Source organism: Henckelia pumila, chromosome 3 (genome assembly GCF_033568475.1).
Source record: "Henckelia pumila isolate YLH828 chromosome 3, ASM3356847v2, whole genome shotgun sequence".
Lineage (NCBI taxonomy): Eukaryota > Viridiplantae > Streptophyta > Magnoliopsida > Lamiales > Gesneriaceae > Henckelia > Henckelia pumila.
Genome location: NC_133122.1, coordinates 19,532,475 through 19,556,830, shown reverse-complemented (window position 1 = coordinate 19,556,830; position 24,356 = coordinate 19,532,475). Strand labels below are relative to the sequence as shown.

Genomic DNA, 24,356 nt, shown 5'->3' with positions numbered 1-24,356 from the left:
CTTTAGATATTTTGTCCGCGAAATAATATCTAAAGATAAATCAAGATAACAATATAAAACATTCAAACCATATTTTATTACAACAACTGTAATTACATCTTACATGGTAAATCAAAAGTACAAAGCAAACAACTCAGGATATTCCGCTTGCATACGACTCTCAGTTTCCCAAGTTGCCTTTTCAACGCCTCGGCGCTGCCACTGTACCATCACAAGTGGTATAGTCTATTCCGAAGAACTTTCTCCTTCCTGTCTAGGATACGGATTGGTCGTTCAACAAAAGACAGATCTGGCTCTAGCTGAATATCAGTAGACTGAATCACATGAGATTCATCAGCTATATACTGTCGAAGCAACGACACATGAAAAACATTATGTATACTGGAAAGATTTGGCGGTAAATCCAAACGATATGTAACATCTCCGATTTTTTCCAGTATTTGGAAAGGCCCAATGAAACGAGGAGACAACTTGCCTTTCACGCCGAATCTCATCACCTTCCTGAAAGGTGATACTCGAAGGAACACATATTCACCAGGCTCAAACTGAAGTGGCATGCGACGAATATTAGCATAACTGGCTTGTCTATCTTGAGCAACTTTGATCCTATGCTTGATCAAATCTACCTTGTCTACAATCTACTGCACCAATTCAGGACCCTCGACTTGTCGTTCCCCGACTTCATCCCAGAATAACGGAGTACGACACCGTCGACCGTATAATGCCTCGAAAGGTGCCATATCATTATATCAATACTACGATGATAATTGTTATTGTAGTCAAATTCAATCAAAGGTAACTGATCCTGCCAAGATAAGCCAAAATCCATGACAGAAGAACGTAGCATATCCTCCAGCGTACGAATCGTCCGTTCTGACTGTCCGTCAGTCTCCGGATGATATGCAGTGCTCAAACTCAGAGTGGTACCCAACGCCTCCTGAAAACTACCCCAAAAACGTGAGGTAAATCGCGGGTCTCTATCACTGACTATGCTCACTGGAATCCCATGCAATCGCACTATCTCCTGGATGTATAAACGTGTCATGCGATCATAAGAATACTCCCGGTTATAAGGAATAAAGTGTGCTGATTTTGTCAAACGGTCAACGACAACCCAAATAGCATCACACTGACGTGTAGTCATAGGTAAGTGGGTAACAAAATCCATAGTCACGTGCTCCCACTTCCATTCGGGAATCTCAAGATTCTGTAGTAATCCACCTGGTCGTCGATGTTCAGCCTTGACCTGTTGACAAACCAAACATCTAGAAACAAATTGATACACACTTCGCTTCATCCCTTTCCACCAGAATCTAGTTCGCAAGTCCTTATACATTTTCATGCTACCAGGATGAACTGATAATCGACTCCTGTGAGCTTGAGATAGAATATCATTCCTGAGCTCCGCAACATTAGGTACAACCACTCGATTAGATAGGCACAATAAACCATCTGCCTGAAAATGGAATCCAGATGTATTAACTCCATTGCCTAAACGTGCCAATCGCTGAGTCTTAACATCAGATATCTGAGCATCTCTGATCCGAGAATACAATGCTGGCTCAGATAGAATAGTATACAAACGAATTCCATTCCTCCCTTTCTTGTGCTTGAGCGTAAAACTCAATGAACAGCATTCTTGAATCATATGAGATATTTCATTAGTCTGAAGTGCAGAAAGTCTCATCTGCCGACTCAAGGCATCAACAGTAAGATTGGCAGAACCTGGATGATATTTGATTTTACAATCATAATCTTTCAGAAGATCCATCCAGCGTCTCTATCGCATATTCAACTTCGCCTGAGTGAATAAATACTTCAAACTCTTATGATCCGTAAATATCTCAAATTTCTCGCCATAAAGATAATGCCTCCAAATCTTGAGCGCAAATACAATGGCGGCTAACTCGAGATCATGTACTGGATAGTTACACTCATGCGTCTTCAACTGTCGAGAAGCATAGGCAATAACATGTCCATGCTGTGTCAGAACACATCCTAACCCCTGACCAGAGGCATCAGTATAGACAACATAACCTCCTGATCCAGAAGGTAGAGCTAGCACAGGTGCAGTAGTAAGACGTCCACACAGCTCGTGAAATGACTCCTCACAATCCGAGGACCATATGAAGGCAACATCTTTCCGTGTAAGCTGAGTCAAAGGCCTGGCCAACTATGAAAAATTCTCGATGAACCGACGGTAATATCCAGCTAGACCCAAGAAACTACGAATCTCAGCAACCGTCGTCGGACGAGACCAGTTCAGCACTGCCTCTATCTTACTAGGATCAACAGATATCCCTTCATTAGAAATCACATGACCGAGAAACACTACTCGATCAAGCCAGAATTCACACTTGCTCAATTTCGCATACAGCTGCTTATCTCGTAACGTCTGTAAAACAATCCTTAGATGCTGTGCATGCTCATCCTTGTCATGAGAATAGACAAGAATATCATCAATAAAGACGATGACAAATCTATCCAGATACTCTCGAAATATCTGATTCATTAGATTCATAAAGACTGCCGGTGCATTCGTCAAACCGAATGGAATCACCAGAAATTCATAATGCTCGTATCTGGTCCTGAAAGCAGTCGTAGATATATCTGAGTCTCGTACCCGCATCTGGTGGTATCCAGATCTCAGATCTATCTTCGAGTAAACAGAAGTACCCTGTAGTTGATCGAACAGATCATCAATCCACGGCAAAGGATACTTATTCTTGATGGTGACACGATTCAACTGCCTGTAATCAATACATAATCGCATCGATCCATCCTTCTTCTTGACAAACAAAACAGGTGCTCCCCACGGAGAAACACTCGGACGAATATATCCCTTATCAAGCAAATCCTGTAACTGCTGTTTCAATTCCCTCATCTCTGACGGTGCCAGACGATAAGGTGTTCGGGATATAGGCGTAGTTCCTGGTACTAAATCAATACCAAATTCAACCTCTCGCACCGGAGGAAAACCAGGAATCTCATCAGGGAATACATCAGGAAACTCGCTGACAACCGGTAACTGATCAATACCCGTACTACTCGTGGACATATCAACTGCATAGATGAGATAGCCCTCCCCACCTGACTCCAAGACATGACATGCCTTCAGAGTCGAAACAAGTGGCATCGGAGGTCGCGCACCCTCACCATAAAAATACCAGCTATCACCCTCAACCGGATGAAACTGTACCAGACGCTGATAACAATCCACAGTATTGTGATACAAAGTCAGCATATCTATTCCCAAGATATAATCAAAATCTGTCATCGCTAATATCATCAAATTAGCTGCTAATACATTACCCTCAAACTCCAGAAGGCAACTCATTACTAGACGCTTAGTTACTATCTCTTGCTCCAACGGAGTAGATACAACTAAATCCATATCTAATGATACATAAGGTAATCTATGTCTCTTAACAAAGCGACTAGAAATAAAGGAATGCGATGCTCCAGTATCAATTAATACAAGTGCAGGAATACCACATAACAGAAAGGTACCTGCCAACATGCGATCGCTTCCCTCAGTAGCCTGCTCCTGAGACAGAGCAAACACCTGCCCTTGAGTTTGGGGACGATAACCAGAAGAACTCTGTGGTGCTGGCTGCTGATGTGGAACAATAGAAGCTTGAGATCCAACCTGTGATCCCGATCTACTAGCAGAACCCATGCGCTGAGGACAATCTCTCCGCAGATGTCCCTGCTGACCGCAAATATAACAAGCACCAGTAGCTCTCCGACATGAAGCTGCAGGATGCTTCCCTCCACAGTGACTACAAAACGCCTCCTTATTCTTCTTCTTCTTCCCAAAATGGAACATACCTCGTAAACCATGAGATCCAGATGAAGTAGTAGGAGTAGAAGAAGACGTAGGTCCTGATTGCACAACAGATTGAGCTCGAGGCTCAAAAGATCCACTAGGCTGTCCTGGTATCATCAACTGTGCCCGCCTGTTGCTAATCTCCACAAGACGGCAACGGTTCACCAAAGTCTCAAAAGATACCGGGTCATCACAGACGACAACCTGTGAGTAGATATCTTTGTTCAAACTTTGTAGAAAGATATCATACTTTGATGCATCACTCTCATTAATATGAGGACTGAAAGGTAGTAGATCAAGAAATAGTTGCTGATATTGATCAATAGTCATTGATCATTGCCTTAGAGTAAGCAACTCCATAGATCGTGCTTGGCGAACAGTCGGAGGAAAATACAATTTCTGGAACTCCCGACAGAAATCCCCCTAAGTCACCTGTCCTCTCTCAGTACGTGCCTGAGCAGCCTTGGCATCCCACCAAAAACGTGCTCGATCTTCTAGAACAAATTCTAGAACTTCCAATTTCTGATCCTCAGTACAATCGAAAGCACGAAAAGTACTCTCGAGTTTAGACATTCAACTCCTCGCTTGTTCAGGATTCTCGCCTCCCACCAAAGGTTTTGGTCCTACTTGCATGAACTTATTGATAGAGTAGCGATGTCTACCCTCATGATGACGATGTTGATCATCATGATGGCGGTGATGACGATGATGATGACCACCTCCCTGGCCAACACTACCGTGACTCTCGTCAGCCATATCCTGAAATGAATTGCACATTAAAATCTCAAATGCGCAAGAATTACTCAAGACTAAACTAAATCCCAAGTACTAATCCCAAAATCTAAGCATGCTCTGATACCAAAAATGTAGTGACCCTGCATGGTATCACCTACTAACTGGCAACTAATAGCATGCATTAAACTTAATACAGCAAAATAACTTAACAGAGTAAAACATGCGGAAACAACACCATAAATTACATATCAGCTTAGTAATAAAATACAGGTTTAAATCTGTAGTGATACCCATATCGAAAACTTAAACAGTAAACATTATACAGCTATATCGAATCCTGCTGTATAAAAAAAATCCTCAAGGCTCCTGCTCCCTAGTCCTGCCTTGAACTACCAGCTCCGTCCATCCTGCGACCTGCCCCATGGAATAGGGTGTCCAAGATAACAACTAGGACGTGAGCACTAACGCCCAGTACATAGACATGAGTAAACATATGTATATAATGCATGCAACATGATGACTGGTACAGGGTCATCTGAAAAATCATGCTCAGAACCGGCGCCACATGAGTGCTGCCACCGCACGGATCAACCTCTGGGTGCAACCACACTCGTCTAGTACACCAAAGTAGATAGACATAAATGCCCCCGTCGTCGCGGTACTCTCAGTGACAGACTATCGAGTATAGAGCTGAGCGGCTCTATAGTCAGGTATAACAAGGTATAGGCTCAACGTGTATATGCACATGACATATGAATATAGAAAGCGGCAAATCATATATCATGCCATATAATAATGCCAAATAAATGCAACATATAAACATGTATACTCGCTGGCAATCTCAGTCAATGTGTACGTACCTCTAGGCTAGTTCAAGTATAATAGGATCCTAGGTTCCAAGCCTATATTCAAAAGTTCACCGTATCACTACATAAATTCTATAAGCCTTAACTAAGCTAATAAGTACTCCCAAAACTTAAATAGATTTCCGGACCATACCTTCGTCCGTAGTTAGCCCTTTGGAGTCGCTAGTCCCGGATGACTATAACCACAACTTGATTATTCCAGAACCTCTATTATAACCGATAGGGCCCTCAAGTGTATATCTCACACTATATAACTGAAGAAAGAAACTCGAGAATTTGTAATTCAGAAATGAATCTGAGAAGCCCTATTTATAGGCAAAATTCCCGGTCAGGATCGGAACTTCCGATTTCGGGATCGGAGCTTCCGATCCAGCTCATTGCATGCATGCAGGACACGCCAGGATCGGAACTTTCGATCACCCGATCGGAGCTTCCGATCTGCTCTACGTCCAACACTTGTCAAAACTCGCGGCTGAGTCATCGAGCATTGCTGGCAGCTGGAGATCGGAACTTCCGTTCCAGGATCGGAGCTTCCGATCTTTGTGCTTCCGCTGAGCTTCCGAAGTGGCTGGGATCGGAGCTTCCGATATGGGTTCGGAGCTTCCGATCCGGTCCAAAGTCAAAAGCCCAAATTCTCCTCCGAAGTCCAATAACACTCTGAAATTAATAACCCTTAATCATGTTTATCATATTATTATCTTAAAATGAGTTCTGGGTTACTACACTAAACATGTTAGCCTTGTTCCATCAATATTGCGGCTATTTATATCCCATCCATATGTTCCATTTGGTAGAAGAAGAGGATATTGTAAAGGATCATAATATCCTACTATATCTTGAATATTCATAAGACGTCCATTAATACCTTCGACTATGATATCCCTGCCACTTAAGTTTTCCGGATATTCATTGTCTACAATAACCAACAGCATCTCAAGTTGCAGCGGTTATTGTAGACAATGAATATCCGAAAAACTTAAGTGGCAGGGATATCATATTCGAAGGTATTAATGGACGTCTTATGAACATTCAAGATATAGTATGATATTATGATCCTTTACAATATCCTCTTCTTCTACCAAACGGAACATATGGCTGGGATATAAATAGCCGCAATATTGATGGAACAAGGCTAACATGTTTAGACTATTATTCCTACCGTTTACAGGTTAGCCTTAAAAAAATAGAAATTTTATTTCCCTAATTAATTATATAAGACTTTACAGACGATATACATTAATAATCTCAAAATGTGAACTATTTTTTTATCAGATACGAGCAAATTGTTCAGCATTATTTCTTCGGGGAGGCCGTCTACTACAACAATATGTGGTTGATAATTATGTGAAGATCGAAACACAGAGGCTGAGATAAATTCGTACAAATCAACATAATATTCGATCAGAACTTTACCAAGGACTTCAAGATTGTCTAGATAGTAGAGAAAATAATGCAGGTATGATTGCTTTAAATTGTATGGTTTATGAAATGGTAGAATAACATTAATTCTCTCACACAACATCAAACGGTCCAATTTAATTTGGCATATAAGGTCCATATAATTTTATGGAGCCCACATGTCTAAAATAATTTTTAAACCTTGAATGTATTATTAGGGTACTAAACTGATACTATCATTAACCCAATCAATTTTATAGTATAATTTTTTTATATATATTTATTTAACTAAATACATTATAATGTAGGAAATGTTGGTCGTAGAGTAGTGCTTCCTTCATCTTTCCCTGGTAGCCCACGTGATATGTATTAAAGATATCAAGATGCAATGAATTTGGTCCAAACATATGGAAAACCAAATTTATTTCTTACAATGACATGTAATCCAAATTGGATTGAAATAAAAGAGCAACTCCTACCAGGTCAATCACCTCAAGATCGTCCAGATTTGATAACAAGGGTATTCAAGGCAAAATTTGAAGAATTCAAAAAAGATGTTGTGGAAAGAGGGGTTTTAGGAAAAGTTATTTCTTACTCATATGTTATCGAATACCAAAAGAGAGGATTGCCTTATGTTCACATGTTGCTCAAATTTGAAACCATTGACAAGTTGCATAATCCTGATGATTTTGATTCAGTCGTACGTGCTGAAATACCATCGCAAACAGATGAACCTAATTTGTATGAAGCAGTACTCCACCACATGATACATGGACCATGTGGATTAGTCAACCCTCATAGTACATGTATGCGAGATGATATTTGTAAGAAGAAATTTCCTAAACCCTTTACATCATACACAGCTTTAGAAAATGATTCATATCCTATATATCGAAGACGTGAAGCTGCACCAGTGTTACTTAATGAAAATGGTCAGGTTATGGTTGACAATGGTTGGGTAGTACCATACAATTCGTGTCTTCTACTGAAGTTTGATTGTCATATAAATGTTGAAGTGTGCGGTGGGATAAAATGTATCAAATACATTTATAAATATATTCATAAAGGACCTGATAGAATGGCACTAGAACTACGCAATGGAAATAACTGCGATGAAATTCAACAATTTGTGGATGGAAGATGGATTTGTGCACCTGAAGCATTATGGAGAATTTTTTCTTTTGAATTTAGTCGGATGTATCCTTCAGTTTTTAGACTCCAAATACACTTACCAAATCAACAACTAATTAGATTCAGCTCACATCAGCATGTAAGTGATGTAATTGAAGATGATGATAACTCAAAGACTATGCTGACAGAATTTTTCACAATGAATTGTGATTCTTCATTCACTGAGAAATATTTGTATCGGGAATTTCCACAACATTACAGATGGGTACAATCTTAGAAAAAATTGGTTTCACGAAGGGGTCGAAACAAAGTTGTTGGAAGGATATATATCGTATCTCTATCTGAAGGTGAACGGTTCTATGAACGCATCCTCCTAAATCATGTCCGAGGACCTAGGAATTTTGAAGAACTCAAGACTGTAAATGGTGTCACGTACCCAACATTCAAAGAGGTAGCTGAATATCGAGGACTTCTTGAACAAGATGATTATGTTCGTCATTGTATGCATGAAGCATGTTCAATAAAAATGACATCCTCACTAAGAAGGCTATTTGTGTCGATATTGGTTTTTTGTCAACCAACACGAGTTAGAGAACTTTGGAATGAATTCCATCCATATATGTCTGAAGATTATGGTATATCAACTTCTTCAACCAATTACTTCATCACAAACAAATTGTTGCTCGAGTTACGAAGATTGTTACATCAACACAAAATGAAACTCGATGATTTTGATTTACCACCTATAAGTGTTGAGTTTTTGGATGAATCTCCACTCCCAAGGATAATTGAGGATGAGCTTGCTATTCAAATTTCAGATGAAGATTACAGATCTGTTGAAAATTTAAATTCTCAACAAAGGAATGCGTTTGACACTATTGTTCAGAGCATCATGTGCAATCATCCAAAGCTATTTTTTATTGATGGTCCGGGTGGAACTAAAAAAACTTTCTTATATCGCTCAATTTTAGCGTATTTAAGAAAGAAAGGTAAAATTTTAATAGTAGTTGCAACTTCTGGAATAGCCGCAACTTTGTTACCAGGTGGAAGGACTGCACATTCACGTCTCAAAATTCCACTTAATCCAACAACCGAAACACTTTGCAACATTGAAAAACAAAAGGATCTGGCAGAGTTGATCAGACGTGCATCAGGTATAGTGTGGGATGACGCTCCAATGGCTAATCGTTATGCTTTTGAATCCGTTAATAAAACTTTTCAAGAAATTATGGAAAATATTTTGCCATTTGGTGGAAAAACTATGATTTTCGGTGGAGATTTTCGTCAAGTATTACCCGTTGTTAAAAGAGGATCAGCACGAGAACAAATTGCTGCAAGCATTTCAAAGTCTACATTTTGGAATTCTGTTAATGTACTACATCTTCATCAAAATATGAGATCGGCCGAAGACTTTGAGTTCTTGCAATTACTTCTACGCATTGGCGATGGTTTGTAACATACCATAAATGGAGATTTTATAAAATTACCAGATTCGATGGTCATACCATGGGAAGATGAGCATTCAATTTCTCAACTGATTGATGTTATTTTTCCAAATATGGTAGATCATACCAACGATGGAAACTACATGGTTGACAGAGCCATAATTACTTCAAAAAATGTAGATGTTGATAAAATAAATGAAATTCTCATTGCAAAATTTCCTGGGGAAGAAAGAGAATATTTATCTTGGGATATCGTTGAAGATGACAACAGCAACCTCTTCCAAGAAGAGTTTTTAAATTCTCTTAGTCCAAGTGGTCTTCCACCACATAGAATTGTTTTAAAAGTAGGTTGTCCTATTATGCTCTTACGAAATGTGGCACCTGAACTTGGACTATGCAACGGAACAAGATTGATATGTCGCAATCTGTATAGAAACTTCGTAGATGTTGAGATTATAGCGGGTCCTCACAAGGGAACAAGATATTTTCTCCATCGAATGCCTTTGAAAAGTGAACTTGATTCTGGATTGCCATTTGAGTTGACACGTAAACAGTTGCCTATAAGATTGAGTTTTGCTCTCACAATAAACAAAGCATAGGGACAAACAATACCAAACATAGGTATATTTTTGCGTGATCACGTGTTCAGCCATGGCCAGCTTTATGTGGCACTTTCAAGAGGAGTTTCACAACAGCGTACAAAAATTTTGGTCAAAGATGGAAAATTGCCTCATAGATCCGGTGTTTACACCAAAAACGTCGTTTACAAAGACGTGTTACTTCGTAATAGTTGATGATTACAAAAAAATGTAAGATATTATGCTTTCTTTTTCGAATGTTAGAATATCACTCATATATTTACTTATAGTATTTCTTCACTATGCAGGTCATCAGTTGAACCATTCTACCGATTGTAATGGCTATTACACCAATGGTACTCGAGATGTCAAACAAAAGACTATCACAAATATAATCTAAGTGTATTATACTCCAATTCTATTATAAGACATATTTAATTTGTTATTTTTTTTTTATTGAAAATACAATTTATATTAAGTCTATGAATTTTGTAGCTTACGAGGCTTCAAATAATTGGTTTACGATGCAACTGTTGAGTTAATGCGCATAACTTTGGCCGATGTAAGTTTTCTTATTAAATACTATTTTAATTTATTACTTAAGATATTGTTGATTTTTTATATTGCAAAACTAATTGCTTTGGTTGAAGGATGATATTTAAACGACTTCGAATAACAAAAACATAATGTTATATTTAAAAATATATGTAGTTGCTACAAAATATTTCTATTTTATTTTTGTTTTATTTATTTATTTTATTATTTTTCAATGTTGCAGAAAGACATTATCAAGAGGCACATGGATAAAAAAACATCATTTAGGTAAAACTATTAGTACATATGTTTCGTTTTTCATTTATTTTAGCAATTATACTATTTTTTTCGAAAATTCACTATCTGTAAGTATTTAAATTTCATGATTACATGTGTCATGTTGTGAAAATTTTACCCTTTATATTTCTCTTTAATTTAAGATTTTGAAATACTCTAAGGTAAAACATGTTTTACATGACAAATTTATGGTGTACGGATCAAAAATAATTTAATTACTCAATTTTTATATCACATTAACTACATTGAACAACACAATTAAATCAAATATTTATATATGTATTACGTTACACACGCAACGCGTGTGCCTCACGGCTAGTATATATTACGTGGCACATTGGACATCAATGAGTGATTATCACGTAAGCTATTGCTCACGTAATTGCTCATGGTGGTTGCCCATATGATCAAAACTCTATATATATATATCTGAAAAAATAGGGTCTCCACATCGCGTACGAAATGAAATTTTCCACAAACGGACATGCATTGTTATCAGCATCATTCATACTCTAGATTGAAATCTCTTCAAATCCAAATAGTTCTTATTTTCTTGTTGGAAGGGAATATATATATATATTACGTGGCACCTTGGACATCCAACGAGTGATTGTCACATAAGCTGTTGCTCACGTAATTACTCATGGTGATTGCCCATATGATCAAAACTATATATATATATATATATATATATATATATATATATCTAAAAAAATAGGGTCTCCACATCGCGTACGAAATGAAATTTTCCACAAACGGACATGCATTGTTATCAGCATCATTCATATTTAATTAATTGTTTTATGATTAGGAACATTTTACGATCGAACTCCCTTTCATTTTTGAAAGATTTTTTAACGCAGTACGTGCCATACTTTTTAGGTTTAATATGAAATATTAAATCTAGCACATTCTTCCCACAATGATGCAATATTAAACAACTTCTCTACAACAAGAAATTATGCTTAAATCCCAAGAAACAAGATTCCAACGCCAGCCAACCAACCAACCAATCAATCAAAGATAGATTTGAGTAAACAAAAAAATGGGAAACTAGCTTCAAAAAGAATAAGAAAGGGACCCCAAAAAATTTATCCACAAAATGCACTACGCTATCGCGGAATCGGCTTCGAGACGGAGTCATCAATGGACAAGCCAGGTTGACCAGCACCAAAATCCAATGACCCCATGTTAACCGAAGAATTGGCAGAATGCCTTACTGTTTCAGCTGAACTGCCACCTTGCCTCATAGCTTCCGCTTCATTCTCGATAACTATTGCATCTTGGATTTCTTTAATTACTTCAGATATTGATGGTCTCATGTTCCCATGGGGCTTTAAACACATCAGGGCCTTTTCAGCTATTTTCCACATTGACTGGATATCGTATTCACGCAACCTAGGGTCGATAATGCTGTGTATGTCACCACTTTCGATGTGAAACTTTGCCTGTAATTAAAATGGTCATAAGCAACCAAAAGTGGAACCAAAATCTAATTGACTTCGAAGTTATACATATATATGATACAAGACGTCAAGACCACACGTCTTGCATCAGATTATAAAACTCACTTGCATGGGTCGTGATGTGACATAACGGTATTAAAGCTCATCACCACCATAAATGGAGCTAAGTGTTATGTGAGAGAAATAAAATGTGCCGGGTAGAAACCCATGGTTGGCGGAGCCACAAAAAATGAAGTATTCTAAAGGAGTTTAATTGTAGCATCCAACGCCGATTGTAAGGTGAGGGAGGTGTGAAAAGGCCTATAATACTACATATCGACAATAGATATTCATAGGTAGTCACATTCTTACCCACTGAGCTATATTTCTGCAATTTGCACCAAAGCTTTCGTTAGAAATTGCCTCTTGACCAGAGATTAGCTCAAGGAGAATGACACCAAAGCTATATACATCGCTTTTGTCTGTCAACTGCTGGGAGATGTAATACCTGCACGATAATATCAATGTTAAAGTTATATGCTGCCATTATCAACGCTTGAAACCACATATTATTTCGTACGGAAAAAACTGAGTGGCGTACATCAAGAAATTTTTTTAAAAGGGAAGAATTTTTTTTTGATGGTATCAATTAGAGGATTTTTGTCTTTGAGAATTAAAAAAGAAAAGAAAAGAAAAGTTATAGCCCATTTGGTCAAGAATAAGAGAAAATTGATGATCAAAGAATGCAGTCCCGAACTTTTGCAAGTGGAGATACAACAGTAACTTAGACAGATGAAGAAGGCCATACTCAGGATCAAGATAACCAACAGTTCCTCGAACCACACTAGAGACATGGGAAGCTCCATCAACTGCTAGTTTTGAAAGGCCAAAATCTGAAACCTTAGCCTTCATGTTCTTGTCAAGAAGAATGTTGCTTGTCTTTAGATCACGATGGATGATTGATGGAACACAGCCAGTATGAAGGTACTCGATTCCTGAACCAAGCATGACAACACAAGTAATTTTCTTTTATATTCCTTTCTCTATCAAATAAAATGAGTTAATCCAAACTGTAACCAGAAGAGAGTAAATTTAATCTCGTTTAGCCGACCTTTTGCAGCTTCTTCAGCAATTTCTAGGCGCTTGATCCAATTAAGAACCCTCCCACGCGTTAAAGGACCTACCATAGTTTTAAGCACATTTGGTTGGACAAACATTAATTCAATCATTCTCGTTTAAATTGAAAATTCTTACCATACAAATGTTCCTTTAGAGTTCCATTATGCATGTACTCGTAAACAAGAATACTCATCTCATCTTCTTGGCAATATCCAAGAAACTGAACTAGTTGTCTGTGATGTATCCTTGAAAGAAGAGACACCTGGTTCATCGGTGTGAATCAGTTTACGAACTAAGTTAAAAAAACGAACAGTTCTATCATTTAATGTTTTTAAATTATCATTTGTAATTATTAGAGTCCACAATGCAATAATAGTACCTCATTTGAAAATTCTTTTTTCCCTTGATAGGAATCATTAGTCAAAACTTTGACAGCAATTTCTTTTCCATCATTCAGTCTCCCATAATACACAATCCCAAAGCCACCTGATCCAATTTTCCTGTTGAAGTTATTTGTTGACGCTTTTATATCAGATAACTTGAAGCAATACACAGAGTCTGCTGTGGTTTCAACCAGGGAAGATGTAAGATTTTGCGCGGACAAACCATGTTGAAAATTTTCTGAAAAAATAGAATTGCCTATCCAAATAAGCTTTGTGCTATATAAATTAGCATGAAAACAAGTACACATATTCTAAGTTTGCTTACGATTTTTCTTTTTTCCTTTGGGCAATAATATGCAGGAGATAATAGTAGCAATAAGCAGAGCAGCAGCTCCTACTGAAGTCCCTATAATTAGTTTCTTATGGTTCGATCCCTTTCCATGGGCATGAAGATCCGAGTTTCCTGTGAAGCTGATGCCAAAATATACAGGCCGAAATTATTATACTCCACAGATAAACAATGACACAAAAATAAATATGAAAAATAATTAGCATGCATATACACAAACCCACGATTGTTCAAGAAAATATAACACATGCAATCAACTAATAGCTCCTCGAGTATTCAATAAATTGACAACAATCTAATGACTTCAACATTTTGTTTTAATATATACGCACTTCAAAATCAGATCTTTATTTAAAAGGCCAGGCGGCACACGTCCCGACAACATGTTGTCTTGAACATACCTGCACGGTTAGCATTGAAAATTTTATAAATCTTGATCAAAATGAAAATTTTAAAGCATGTTCATTATAAGATGATATTTTGATTCTTCAACTTACAACTCTTTCAGATTTGGCAGCGCTTCCAAGGAAGAAGACAACTCGCCAGTCAATTGATTATTCTCAAGATGTCTGCCACAGTTAGAAAATCATAAAACATTCAGAGAAAATTCGATAACAAACTAAACATAATGAATGGTTTGCACTTCACATTGTTTTCAAGTTCGGGCAACCGGAAAAATCGGGAATTGAACCACTCAGAGAATTATTATCAAGCCATCTGCCATGAAAAGACACAAGTTCGTTGATTATAGACCATGTAAAGTACTTTAGAAATCGATATAACAAATGGTAGAGCTTGCAACTTACAACTCGACTAGGCTACGCAACTTTGTTAACTCTAGAGGAATCATTCCTGTCAAATTCTTCCCCGATAAATGACTGTCAAAGCACAAAAAATGGTACGTAAAAAATCATGGAAATTTTTCGTCTCGGTGCAAGAAGTTGAAAATTGTACTCAAGTAGAAACTCATACAAGGATCTACAATATGTGGCACTAAAATTCAAATTTATGCAGCTGCACGAAAACTCGTGGAACTAAAAAAAATGAAACACGGAGTTACATTGATGTTATTCCAGGTTGGGGATCTGAATTACAATCAACCCAAGACCATGGAACTGGGAGGCATGGGTCGCCACCTTCCTGTGCCCACTCAATCGATGAATAAGCTGCAACTACAGGAGCAAGAAGTGGTCCTGCAGCTCACGTAAACACTACAATATTAGTAAGGTTGGAGGAAAGCATGTGATTAATAAAAAAAATTTCTTCCATTCGCATCGAAAGGGGTAGGTTGTTAACAAAATTCACTAATTCTCACCATCTGTAGAGCCTTCGCTCTTTTTCAGATACTTATTGATCTCAAATGCATTGAGTAGAGGACCCATAGTAGAATCAGAAGTCTTCCCAAATCCAAACGTTAACACAAATGGGAAAGAGATGTTGTAAAATCCTGGCTCGTATAGCCGATATTTTCCATGGGCATTCTCCTGAATATTTACAGTGGCCTGGCTAAGATTGGGTTCACCTGGGAGTGCTAGCCTGAATTTTCTTGTATCACGAGGGCCCAAATCTTCAATTTCGGCAAAATATGTGAATGCCCAGCCAAAACCAGGAAAACCATCGAGATTTAAACGATACGTGAGAGATCCATTTCTTCCTACTACGGCTGTCTGCATCACTTTCTGTGGTGGTCTTTCACCACTGTTGACATCAATGGGCAATCGCGTGGAGATTCTTTCAGTTCCAGGAGCAACATCGACAAGGTAGTTGGCTTTTTTCAAAGAGTCAGACTGCCATATTCTATCGTACGGATCATCTGGATACCTTACTGGAGCATCAGAATCTGCACCAAAGTTTATTCTTGCTGACACACTAAGCAAGAACTGGTTCTCAAATTGATTAAGATAGATAGAGCCATTGAATTTCCTCAGCTCAAGAGTAGATATAAACGGCTGTCCAGTTGGAGCATTAAACAAACAAACACTGATTGTGGGATCTGTAGCTAGAAAAATTAACTCCTGAACTTCTATTGTATTGGCATCAGCGATGTCTATTGTAGTCCAATGAGTTGGCCCGAAGGAAATGTCAAACTTGGGATACACATTACTGTTGTCAAAGTTACCATACAAGAATGTCGCTCGTATAAGGTACCTCGTCCTACTAATGACATCAAGCGAGTAGCAATACTTCTTGTTGTCTGCTGGGAAGTACCTCAATGTTTTATACTGTTTTCTGGTCTCATTTTCTACGGATATGTTGGCCACTTTGCCACTTATCATCTGGCCATCGGGACTCCATTCGAGGCCCAGCTCATCCGTGAAGTTATCTGTACCACCACAGTCTAAACTTACAAAACCTGCATGATAGGCTCTGATGTAAGAAGTACTGGAAAATATGTCATTCACAGAAAAGAATAAATAAAATCCTGCAGTTATGTACTTGAGCAGCACATGACTATAGTTTTTCACAGATTCTTGCACAGGACAGATATTATACTAATCTTATTTCGAGCAATATTTAATGAATTAGTTCTAACATGCACGGGAAACAAGTAGGCACAGTTTCGACTAAATTTTTTAGGTGGCCATTGTTCCACTGGCACATCACATCTTTTAATCACAACCATTCTTGCTAAGATCAAGATTACTTTCAGTAGCCAAGTATCTTTCAACAGGAACAAATCGTTTTCACCATATCTCATTAAAAAAAATCTTTTCCTGTAATAGCCGCAGCTTCGCACCATTCTACCTGTTGTTCTTCAATCCCTTCAATGTCCCACACACGGGCCAACTATTAAAAAAAAAATCGAATTTCATAATCTCTTTTCTACACTTTCGAGTACAAGACTCTAGTATATATCAGAATCGCCCACTACACGCCGCCCTCGCCAATAAATACGTCGAACTAAGTTAAAGTGAATCTTCAGCTGCTAAATCTCCCAGCGACATTAAAGATACTACAAATACACATTCCTCTTCGGACCCGTGAAGTAATATCAAGAAACCCATCCTCACGAACAGAACAGAACAGAACAGAACAGTCTTTCATTACAAATAAACTAACATACATGCATACATACATACATATATATATATATATATATATATATATATATATATATATATGAGAAACCATCTATCAAATAATAATAATAATAATAATAATAATAATAATAAAGTAAAAGCAATAAAAACTAATATTGAAAAACAGAGAAACCTGGCATCTGGGCAGCGGAGGAATCCATCAAAAGAAGAACACATAGAGAAAGAAGGGTGAAGACAACACCATTAATCCCCATTTCTCTTCTATTTCTTGATTTCTTGGTGTACGGATCATGAAAACCGAAGCTCTAAAAACAAGATTAAGCCATGAAATTGAAGAAAACGAAGTGTACAGCTAGAAAGTGACACGCTTGTAGCAACAGTATTATTGATAGCTAAAGCGAAGATTAAAGGTCGCAGAAGCAAGATTCCCTTTTTATACATATAAATGATAATAACTAATTTTATTCAAGTATATGCTTAAACATGCAGAATATTGCAGATAAAGAATGTTTTCAGGGAAAGGGTAAATAATACTAAATACTCTCGGCCTCCCCTTTTATTTTTTAAAATTAAAATTTCTGAAATTTATACATTTTAATTTAATTTTTGAAAATATTTAAATATATTGGGCAAAATCCCGGTTCAATCCTAAATATTTGGACACATTCCCGGTTCAGTTCTAAATGTTTGAACGTTACCGGTTTGGTCCTAAATCTTTTCCAAAAATTCCCGGTTCAATCCTAAATATTTTAACATTGCCGATTTCATGCCAAATATTTCTCAAAAGTTTTCGGTTTGATCGACTTACTCGTGTGTTAAAACTAACATCGCGTAGTGTTACATCATTTATAATTGAGTTTTATATTATTTATTATATATTTAAAATTAAACAAGTTGTAAATAAAACACAAATTTATTAGAGTTTTTATCCAAATTTAAATCAATTTTACACAATTTTCAAAATAAAAATATTAAATTCATGATGCTATAAAATAAAAACTTAAATAAAATAAACGAAACTTGAGAAATTAAAATTTAATGATGTTATTTCACATTTCTATTAATTTTGTTGTATTCTCATTCATGATGCTTTGCACATTTAAGAAAAAATTTGGATGTTGGAAAAAGATATATATCTTTTTAAAACTCTTTTTATAATTTAAAATTTAGTATTTTAAAAAAATTTACTATTAAATAAAACTTAATTTCATATCACTACTTCAACGGTGGTCAAATAATTCATTATATTTTCTCAATTGTTAACCATAAGTATTCTTCTCTTGAAAAATTTGTTGAAAATTTCAAATATTTTGTGAAATAAGTAATACTAGTTATTTGCTAAAATATTTCTTTATTTATTTGTGATTGATAATGTTTTTAACTATAAGATTTCACAGTTCAATTATTGTTTTATTCTATAATTTTATTTTACATAATTTATATTATATTTTCATTTGAAAGATATTCTTGTTCATTTAATTTATTATTATTATTATTATTATTATTATTATTATTATTATTAGCTTCTATTTTATTTAACTTTATCTTTTGTTTGTAAGTTGTTTTTTTATCACACTTTGTTTGTAGATGAAAGGACCAAATCGAGAACTTTTGGAAAATATTTATGACGAAATCTGGAACGTAAAACATTTAGGACTGAACTGGCAATTTTTTAAAACATTTGGGACCAAACCGGGAATATAAAAATATTTAGGACTAAACCGAGAATTTTTAAAAATATTTGGGACCAAACCGGGAACATTCAAACATTTAGGACTGAACCGGGAATATGTCCAAACATTTAGGATTGAACCAAAATTTTCCCCAAATATATTACATTAGTTTAATTTACAATATATCCGTCCACTTTAATTCAGTGATCCTTGATATTTCTCGTACTTACTGAATTCACTATATATTTTCTCTTTTTTTTGCCCTGTATATTTACATCTGATGATACCAAAGTTTTAGCTAAGGTGTTTTCAGCGTGACCCTTCCAATGTCTAAGTCAGTGCTCAAAAGACGAAGAGCGTGACAAAAGTAACAACAAGATAATATACGTGCGTGAATGTGTAAAACCATAAGAAATACCTGTATTTATAGGGTTTGAGGGGTAAGTTACCTTGCTGAGGTAGAATTTGTGTTAAAGTGGGACTCTACTCAAGGTAGGAATCTATGTCAAGTAGAACTCAGCCACCATGGTAATTAGGACTTTTGAACCGACCTATGAATCATATATGTAGTAGCCCGGTTCCATTTTACAAGATTAAGTGATTTTAAACATGTTAGAAAATGACATATAATTTTAAAAGTGTCAAAACATATTTAAGGAGTCCTTATTTGGTTAAAATAAATGGAAAATCAGATCCGGAACGTCCGAAAATGGTGGGGTAGGTCCTGGGGGTCCCGGAGGACCAAAACCAGTTCGGAAGCATGAGAAACAGTTCGGAGCTACCGGGCATATCGGAGCTTCCGATCTGAGATAGGAGCTTCCGATCTGAGAACGGAGCTTCCGATCTCAACCAGAAACAGGTGTCAATGAGATTGAAACACGTGGCCAGATGCAGGAGATCGGAGCTTCCGATCCTGCGATCGGAGCTTCCGATCTCGGCCGTCCAAAACGTGGCAAACATGCACCGATCGGAGCTTCCGATCAGGAGATTGGAGCTTCCGATCGTGGCCTATAAATAGGGGTCCGAATCCCTAATTTTAAGTGCAATTTTCCCTCTCCTCTCCCGGTAATCGCTCTATTTAAGGGCTTCGGGACTCTTTCTTTAAGAGTTGGAGTAGGAAATAGTTTATTTTATAGCGGACAGTATCCGCAGTAGCAGCCAGGCGGCAGAGCTCTGGCGAGGCGTCTAGAAGTCGTAGCTAGGCTATGCCCAGGCTATGGGGCATGCGACATCAGCAGGCTGACGATGAACGAATGTATGGATTTTGTTCCTTATAGTAAATAGGGAGTAGGCTATAGTTTAATTAAGGCTTTTAGAGCCTAGTAGGTGATGTTGCTAGGTAATGCATGGTTATTTATGTTGTAGTGTTGCATGGTAGGCTTAGACCTAGAGGGAGAGCTTCTAGGATCTGCCTTAGTAAGGTACGGAAGTATTATTCGAGATATCCAGATTGAGTATGCATGTATTATGTGTTTGCATGGATTATGTGATTGCATATTTTATATGCCTTTATATACAGCATGTCATGACTGTATGTTGCATACATGAGCATATTGAGCTTTTACCTTAGAGGTATCCTGTAGTAGGGCGCTCACCCTAGGAGTTTGTGATGGTTGGATACGTAAGTCTTGTGTCAGGTCACCTTTATGGTTGGACACATGTACTAGTATCAGGTCACCATCATCCACTGGGTATATGAGTCACCTCCTGATGCGACGGCGCAGCGTGCTATATACCCTGGGCCCGGTCTATGAGCTTGTTTCTTGACCTGAGAGTCTTGATACCCAGTTCACTTGCATACATGCACACATAATACCGTATACTCATACTCTCGTACTGAGCATGTTAGGCTCACTTCCGGTTATTTTCTGTTGGCTGGATGCCCTATTCCATGGGGCAGATGCAGGTAGTTCTCCCGGAGACAGGGAGGTTAGGTGGTGACCAAGGCTGGATAGCGGGGTTGACCACTAGGTTTTGCTTACCTAGTATTTGACTTACTTTAATTCCACAGTTTCTCTGATTAAGATTATTTTATTAATTAATTGCATGCTTAAATTCTGATTAGTAGGTGATCACGGTGCGGGTCACTACATTTATGGTATCAGAGCATGCAATATGATTTTTTGGGACATAGTATTGATTTTGGATTATCTTTTGTAGGATTACAAGTTGGATTCAATAACGATAGCAGTATCAGGAATTGGAATAGCAGGATGTCTAGGATTTTCAAAAATCGTCATTGCCAAGGTTGGCAGCGGAGGATCGTATTATGTGGATCCCAGCAGGATGGAGCTGGAAGAGAAGATCCAGTTTTCAATGCCAGACACTTCTCCAGGTTGAACGGAATGTGTGACATGTAGTCATCCATTCTAAGTCGACCAAGGAAGCCACCCCGGAAGACTCTTCACTAGTAGTTGGAGAGATTGACGGGAAAATCTTGTCTCATCTACCAGATAAGGAACCCAACAATATTGGAAGGATCCGCTAGAATAGCAAGATTTTATTCTTTGAAATCTTGTGAGGTAGAAGTTCTGCTGACATGAGTAGCAGACGGAAAACTTCACGTTCAAGATCAGTAGACGGAATGAAAGACTCCCGCATGAATTTAAATACTGTATTTGGTTGTAAACAGTATTTCAGTTGTAATCAGATGTATTAAAGATTTCAGTATTTGATGTACTCAGTTATTGTTGTATTGTACATCTTTCAGTGTAATCTTTTGATTAAGTTATGTATTACATGGGATTGTAATAAAGATTGTATTAGAACCTGGATTTGTGGTTCAAGTATTGTAATCTTTGAGATTAACTTGGTTATTTTGAATAAAAGACTGATCATTGTTTTAAATGAGTACTTGGGAATTTTGCATGTTTTCAATGAATAGTTCTAGATGTTTTACCTATAATATTCTTTTAAGCCAAGTGTTTGTCAGGGATGATGTGACTCATCAAGACGCATGAATGTTTGTTCTAGACGTACTTTCTTAGAACAGTTGGCTGCTTTGATCCTTTTAGGTTGTTACCTAGTGATGATGGATTTTCATCAGGATGACAGATTAACTAATACCAAGAGTTGTGGATTGTGACCAGTACTAGACATGAGGGGGCGCCACCCTTAGTCGGTTATTCTTCTGGAAGTTTCTATACTTCGGAGATTGTTTGGAGGCCTTGGTGCTCCAGGGACTATATAGGGAAGGCTACTCAGTTTAGAAATTTGGCAACAGTCACAACATGGTATGACTTTGGATAGGACAGATACCAGGTGTGGTATCAAGGTTTAGTTATCGTTTATTTGAGATAAAGATGTTCCGTTGTCAGAACAGTCTTGGAATGGATTTTTTCTTGACAAGTAATTATTCTGAGTAGATAAGTTTTTGATCTTGATTTGTGATATCGGGATTTAATCCAGGAGATTAGTTGAATTGATATTCAACAGGATTTAATTATCAGATGCTTGCAGACTCGGGATTTGAGTCGTGCCTCTATAGAGAATTTTCCTTGAACAATGATTTTGGTCCAGAAAGGAATGATTGCATAATATCAGAGACTCAGGGATGAGTTATGCCAGGGTGCTCTTGACTTTCCGGTTCCGAGATGGTATAGTAAGTGCGACCTTATGTCGGTGTACTCTGGAAGAATTCTTTTGTTCCAGTTTGGCATTTTAGAAAGACTTACCTCAGTCTCGTTGTTTGTATAGTCATAGCAATGGGTATAAATATCAGGAGAATTCAGGATTTATTTGAGTCTTCTGGAGTTATACTTGGTACTGGATTAGTTTCAAGGGATTTGATTTATCGTCTGACTTCATCAGAGATACAGACTTTCGTTTCCGTGGACAGAATAGTCTTGGAAAGGATTCCTTGACAAGTGAATATTCTGTACGGGTAGTTCTCGCACGAGATACTGGGGGAGAATCAGGAGGTTTTACCAGTATTGTCTAATTCTATTAGAGGTATTTTAGTGATCAGGATCTTGATTACGAGATGAACAAGAAATTCTAAGTGATGAGTTTACTTAGGTAAATTTTCCTGTAAGAATTGGAATTCGATTGATGGATTGTCAAGCAAAGAAGAATTTTATCAGGGCACTGTGATGACTTATACTAGGAGACGTGAACTATGATCAACGATAGACATGGGAGAGTATATTTCCATTGATATTCTGAAAGTCTTTTGTACTTCAGGAAAGGATGGAAAATTTACTCAGTCTAGAGATCATTGCAACAATTACGTTAAAAATATAGTTTCGTGTCAGTTTGATAACCTTGAAAAGATACTCAATTCTATTGACAGATGTCATGAGCCTGCTAAGTTACAACATGGATTCATCAGTATGAGAATTCACTTGGTTAGTGAAAGCTGGGCACTTAGGTGTTCATGTATGTTTCGAAATGGTCAGTTAAATTGGTGCAAGTTTGGTGCCAATGACTATTTGCAACTATTTGTCTGAGGTAGATACAGATGTTATAACCCCATGACGGAGGAGCTAAATATTCTTTTGCATAAAAAACGATTGGAATTATTCAATTTTTGGTAGACTGATAAGATGAGTATAGTACTCAGATATTCAGTTCTCAGGAATGATTTGAAGTAATTCTCGGACTTCAGTGACAGAAATTGATCTAGCAAGCATTTGAATTTTAATGAATACTAACAGGATAACATCAAGTGTTTAGACATGGAAAAAGGACAGCAGCTGAGATCTAAGGTTTTCAGATCCAGCGAGATTGTTGTCACTGATTTTTCAGGATGTCTAATGGATGCATTGATAATTCTGATTCGATGAGATCGATTCAGGGGTTTTTGCTAGGTTGTATTGGTTTTAGGACTTTGCCTAAGAGGGATGAAACGGTTTTGTTCATCCAGTAGTGCAAGTCATGATTCAACAAGAAATGATTATCCGTGATAGGATAAGCAATATTCTCATTTTCAGGTGTTATCTGAAGTTATGAGATGGGTGTCAATATAAATTGGCACTAGAGATTGCACTAATCGATTTGTTAATCAACAGAATAATTGTATTGATGTTTTCCAAGAAGAAAACCTGAGAGGTTCAAGAAATCAAGAATTGTGGACAACGACGTTGTCACAGTTGTTATGACAAGTGTTAGTCATAAAGTATGTGAATCCTTTCGGTGTAGAAAATTTGCATCTAAGGTTCTTTCTGGTGGAAAGGAATGAAGAAAAATGTGTATTAGTATGCTTCTATATGTTTGGTGTATCAGTAGGTCAAGGCAGAACACTGACAACTTGGAGGATTGCTTCACAGTTTATCCATTCATGAGTGGAAATGAGAGTTGATCATGATGGACTTCGTGACCCATTTACCGGTAAGCTCGATGAATTGTGATGCTATCTGGGTTGTGGTGGACCGACTCACCAAATCAGCACATTTCATTCCTTATAACCGAGACTTTAGTTTTGTTAGGATGACACGATTGTACATCCAGGATATTGTTCGATTGCACGGAGTGTCTGTGAGCATCGTCAGCGATCGAGATCCCAGGTTTACTTCCAGGTTCTGGGAAGTCTTCA

The 24,356-nt window shown here is 37.3% G+C and overlaps 2 protein-coding genes across 3 annotated transcripts; one reads left to right on the top strand and one right to left on the bottom strand.

The window, feature by feature from the left end:
* Window positions 1–7,261: 7,261 nt before the first annotated feature.
* LOC140888193 (uncharacterized) lies at window positions 7,262–10,003 on the top strand. The gene is made up of 3 exons (XM_073295880.1): window positions 7,262–8,165; window positions 8,307–9,407; window positions 9,525–10,003. Exons 1-3 carry the CDS (start codon window positions 7,262–7,264, stop codon window positions 10,001–10,003), a joined length of 2,484 nt encoding a protein of 827 aa, XP_073151981.1.
* Window positions 10,004–11,739: 1,736 nt separating this feature from the next.
* On the bottom strand, window positions 11,740–17,608 carry LOC140886270 (probable LRR receptor-like serine/threonine-protein kinase At1g67720). 2 transcript variants are annotated; one of them, XM_073292796.1, is made up of 14 exons: window positions 17,323–17,608; window positions 15,425–16,462; window positions 15,170–15,302; window positions 14,916–14,987; window positions 14,758–14,826; window positions 14,607–14,678; window positions 14,442–14,510; window positions 14,086–14,231; window positions 13,757–13,938; window positions 13,513–13,639; window positions 13,370–13,438; window positions 13,067–13,253; window positions 12,631–12,766; window positions 11,740–12,261 (listed from the first exon to the last, which is right to left on the bottom strand). In XM_073292796.1, exons 1-14 carry the CDS (start codon window positions 17,402–17,404, stop codon window positions 11,926–11,928), a joined length of 2,718 nt encoding a protein of 905 aa, XP_073148897.1. In that variant the 5' UTR covers window positions 17,405–17,608; the 3' UTR covers window positions 11,740–11,925. The 2 variants fall into 2 exon arrangements, with proteins under 2 accessions (XP_073148897.1, XP_073148896.1); XM_073292795.1 differs by having other exon boundaries at window positions 13,757–13,998; window positions 17,323–17,607.
* Between the last annotated feature and the right edge of the window lie 6,748 nt (window positions 17,609–24,356).

What these genes read in the sequence shown, in the direction of transcription:
- LOC140886270 (XM_073292795.1), bottom strand. Translation starts at nt 17,404, where the DNA reads ATGGGGATTAATGGTGTTGTCTTCACCCTTCTTTCTCTATGTGTTCTT. An exon ending in TTGCGTAGCCTAGTCGAGTT is followed by an intron (nt 14,827 to 14,915) that starts GTAAGTTGCAAG and finishes TTTTCATGGCAG; the next exon opens with ATGGCTTGATAATAATTCTC. An exon ending in TCTAAAGGAACATTTGTATG is followed by an intron (nt 13,439 to 13,512) that starts GTAAGAATTTTC and finishes AAACTATGGTAG; the next exon opens with GTCCTTTAACGCGTGGGAGG.
- LOC140888193 (XM_073295880.1), top strand. Translation starts at nt 7,262, where the DNA reads ATGACATGTAATCCAAATTGGATTGAAATAAAAGAGCAACTCCTACCA. An exon ending in AGAATTTTTCACAATGAATT is followed by an intron (nt 8,166 to 8,306) that starts GTGATTCTTCAT and finishes CTCTATCTGAAG; the next exon opens with GTGAACGGTTCTATGAACGC. An exon ending in ACTTCTACGCATTGGCGATG is followed by an intron (nt 9,408 to 9,524) that starts GTTTGTAACATA and finishes CAAATATGGTAG; the next exon opens with ATCATACCAACGATGGAAAC.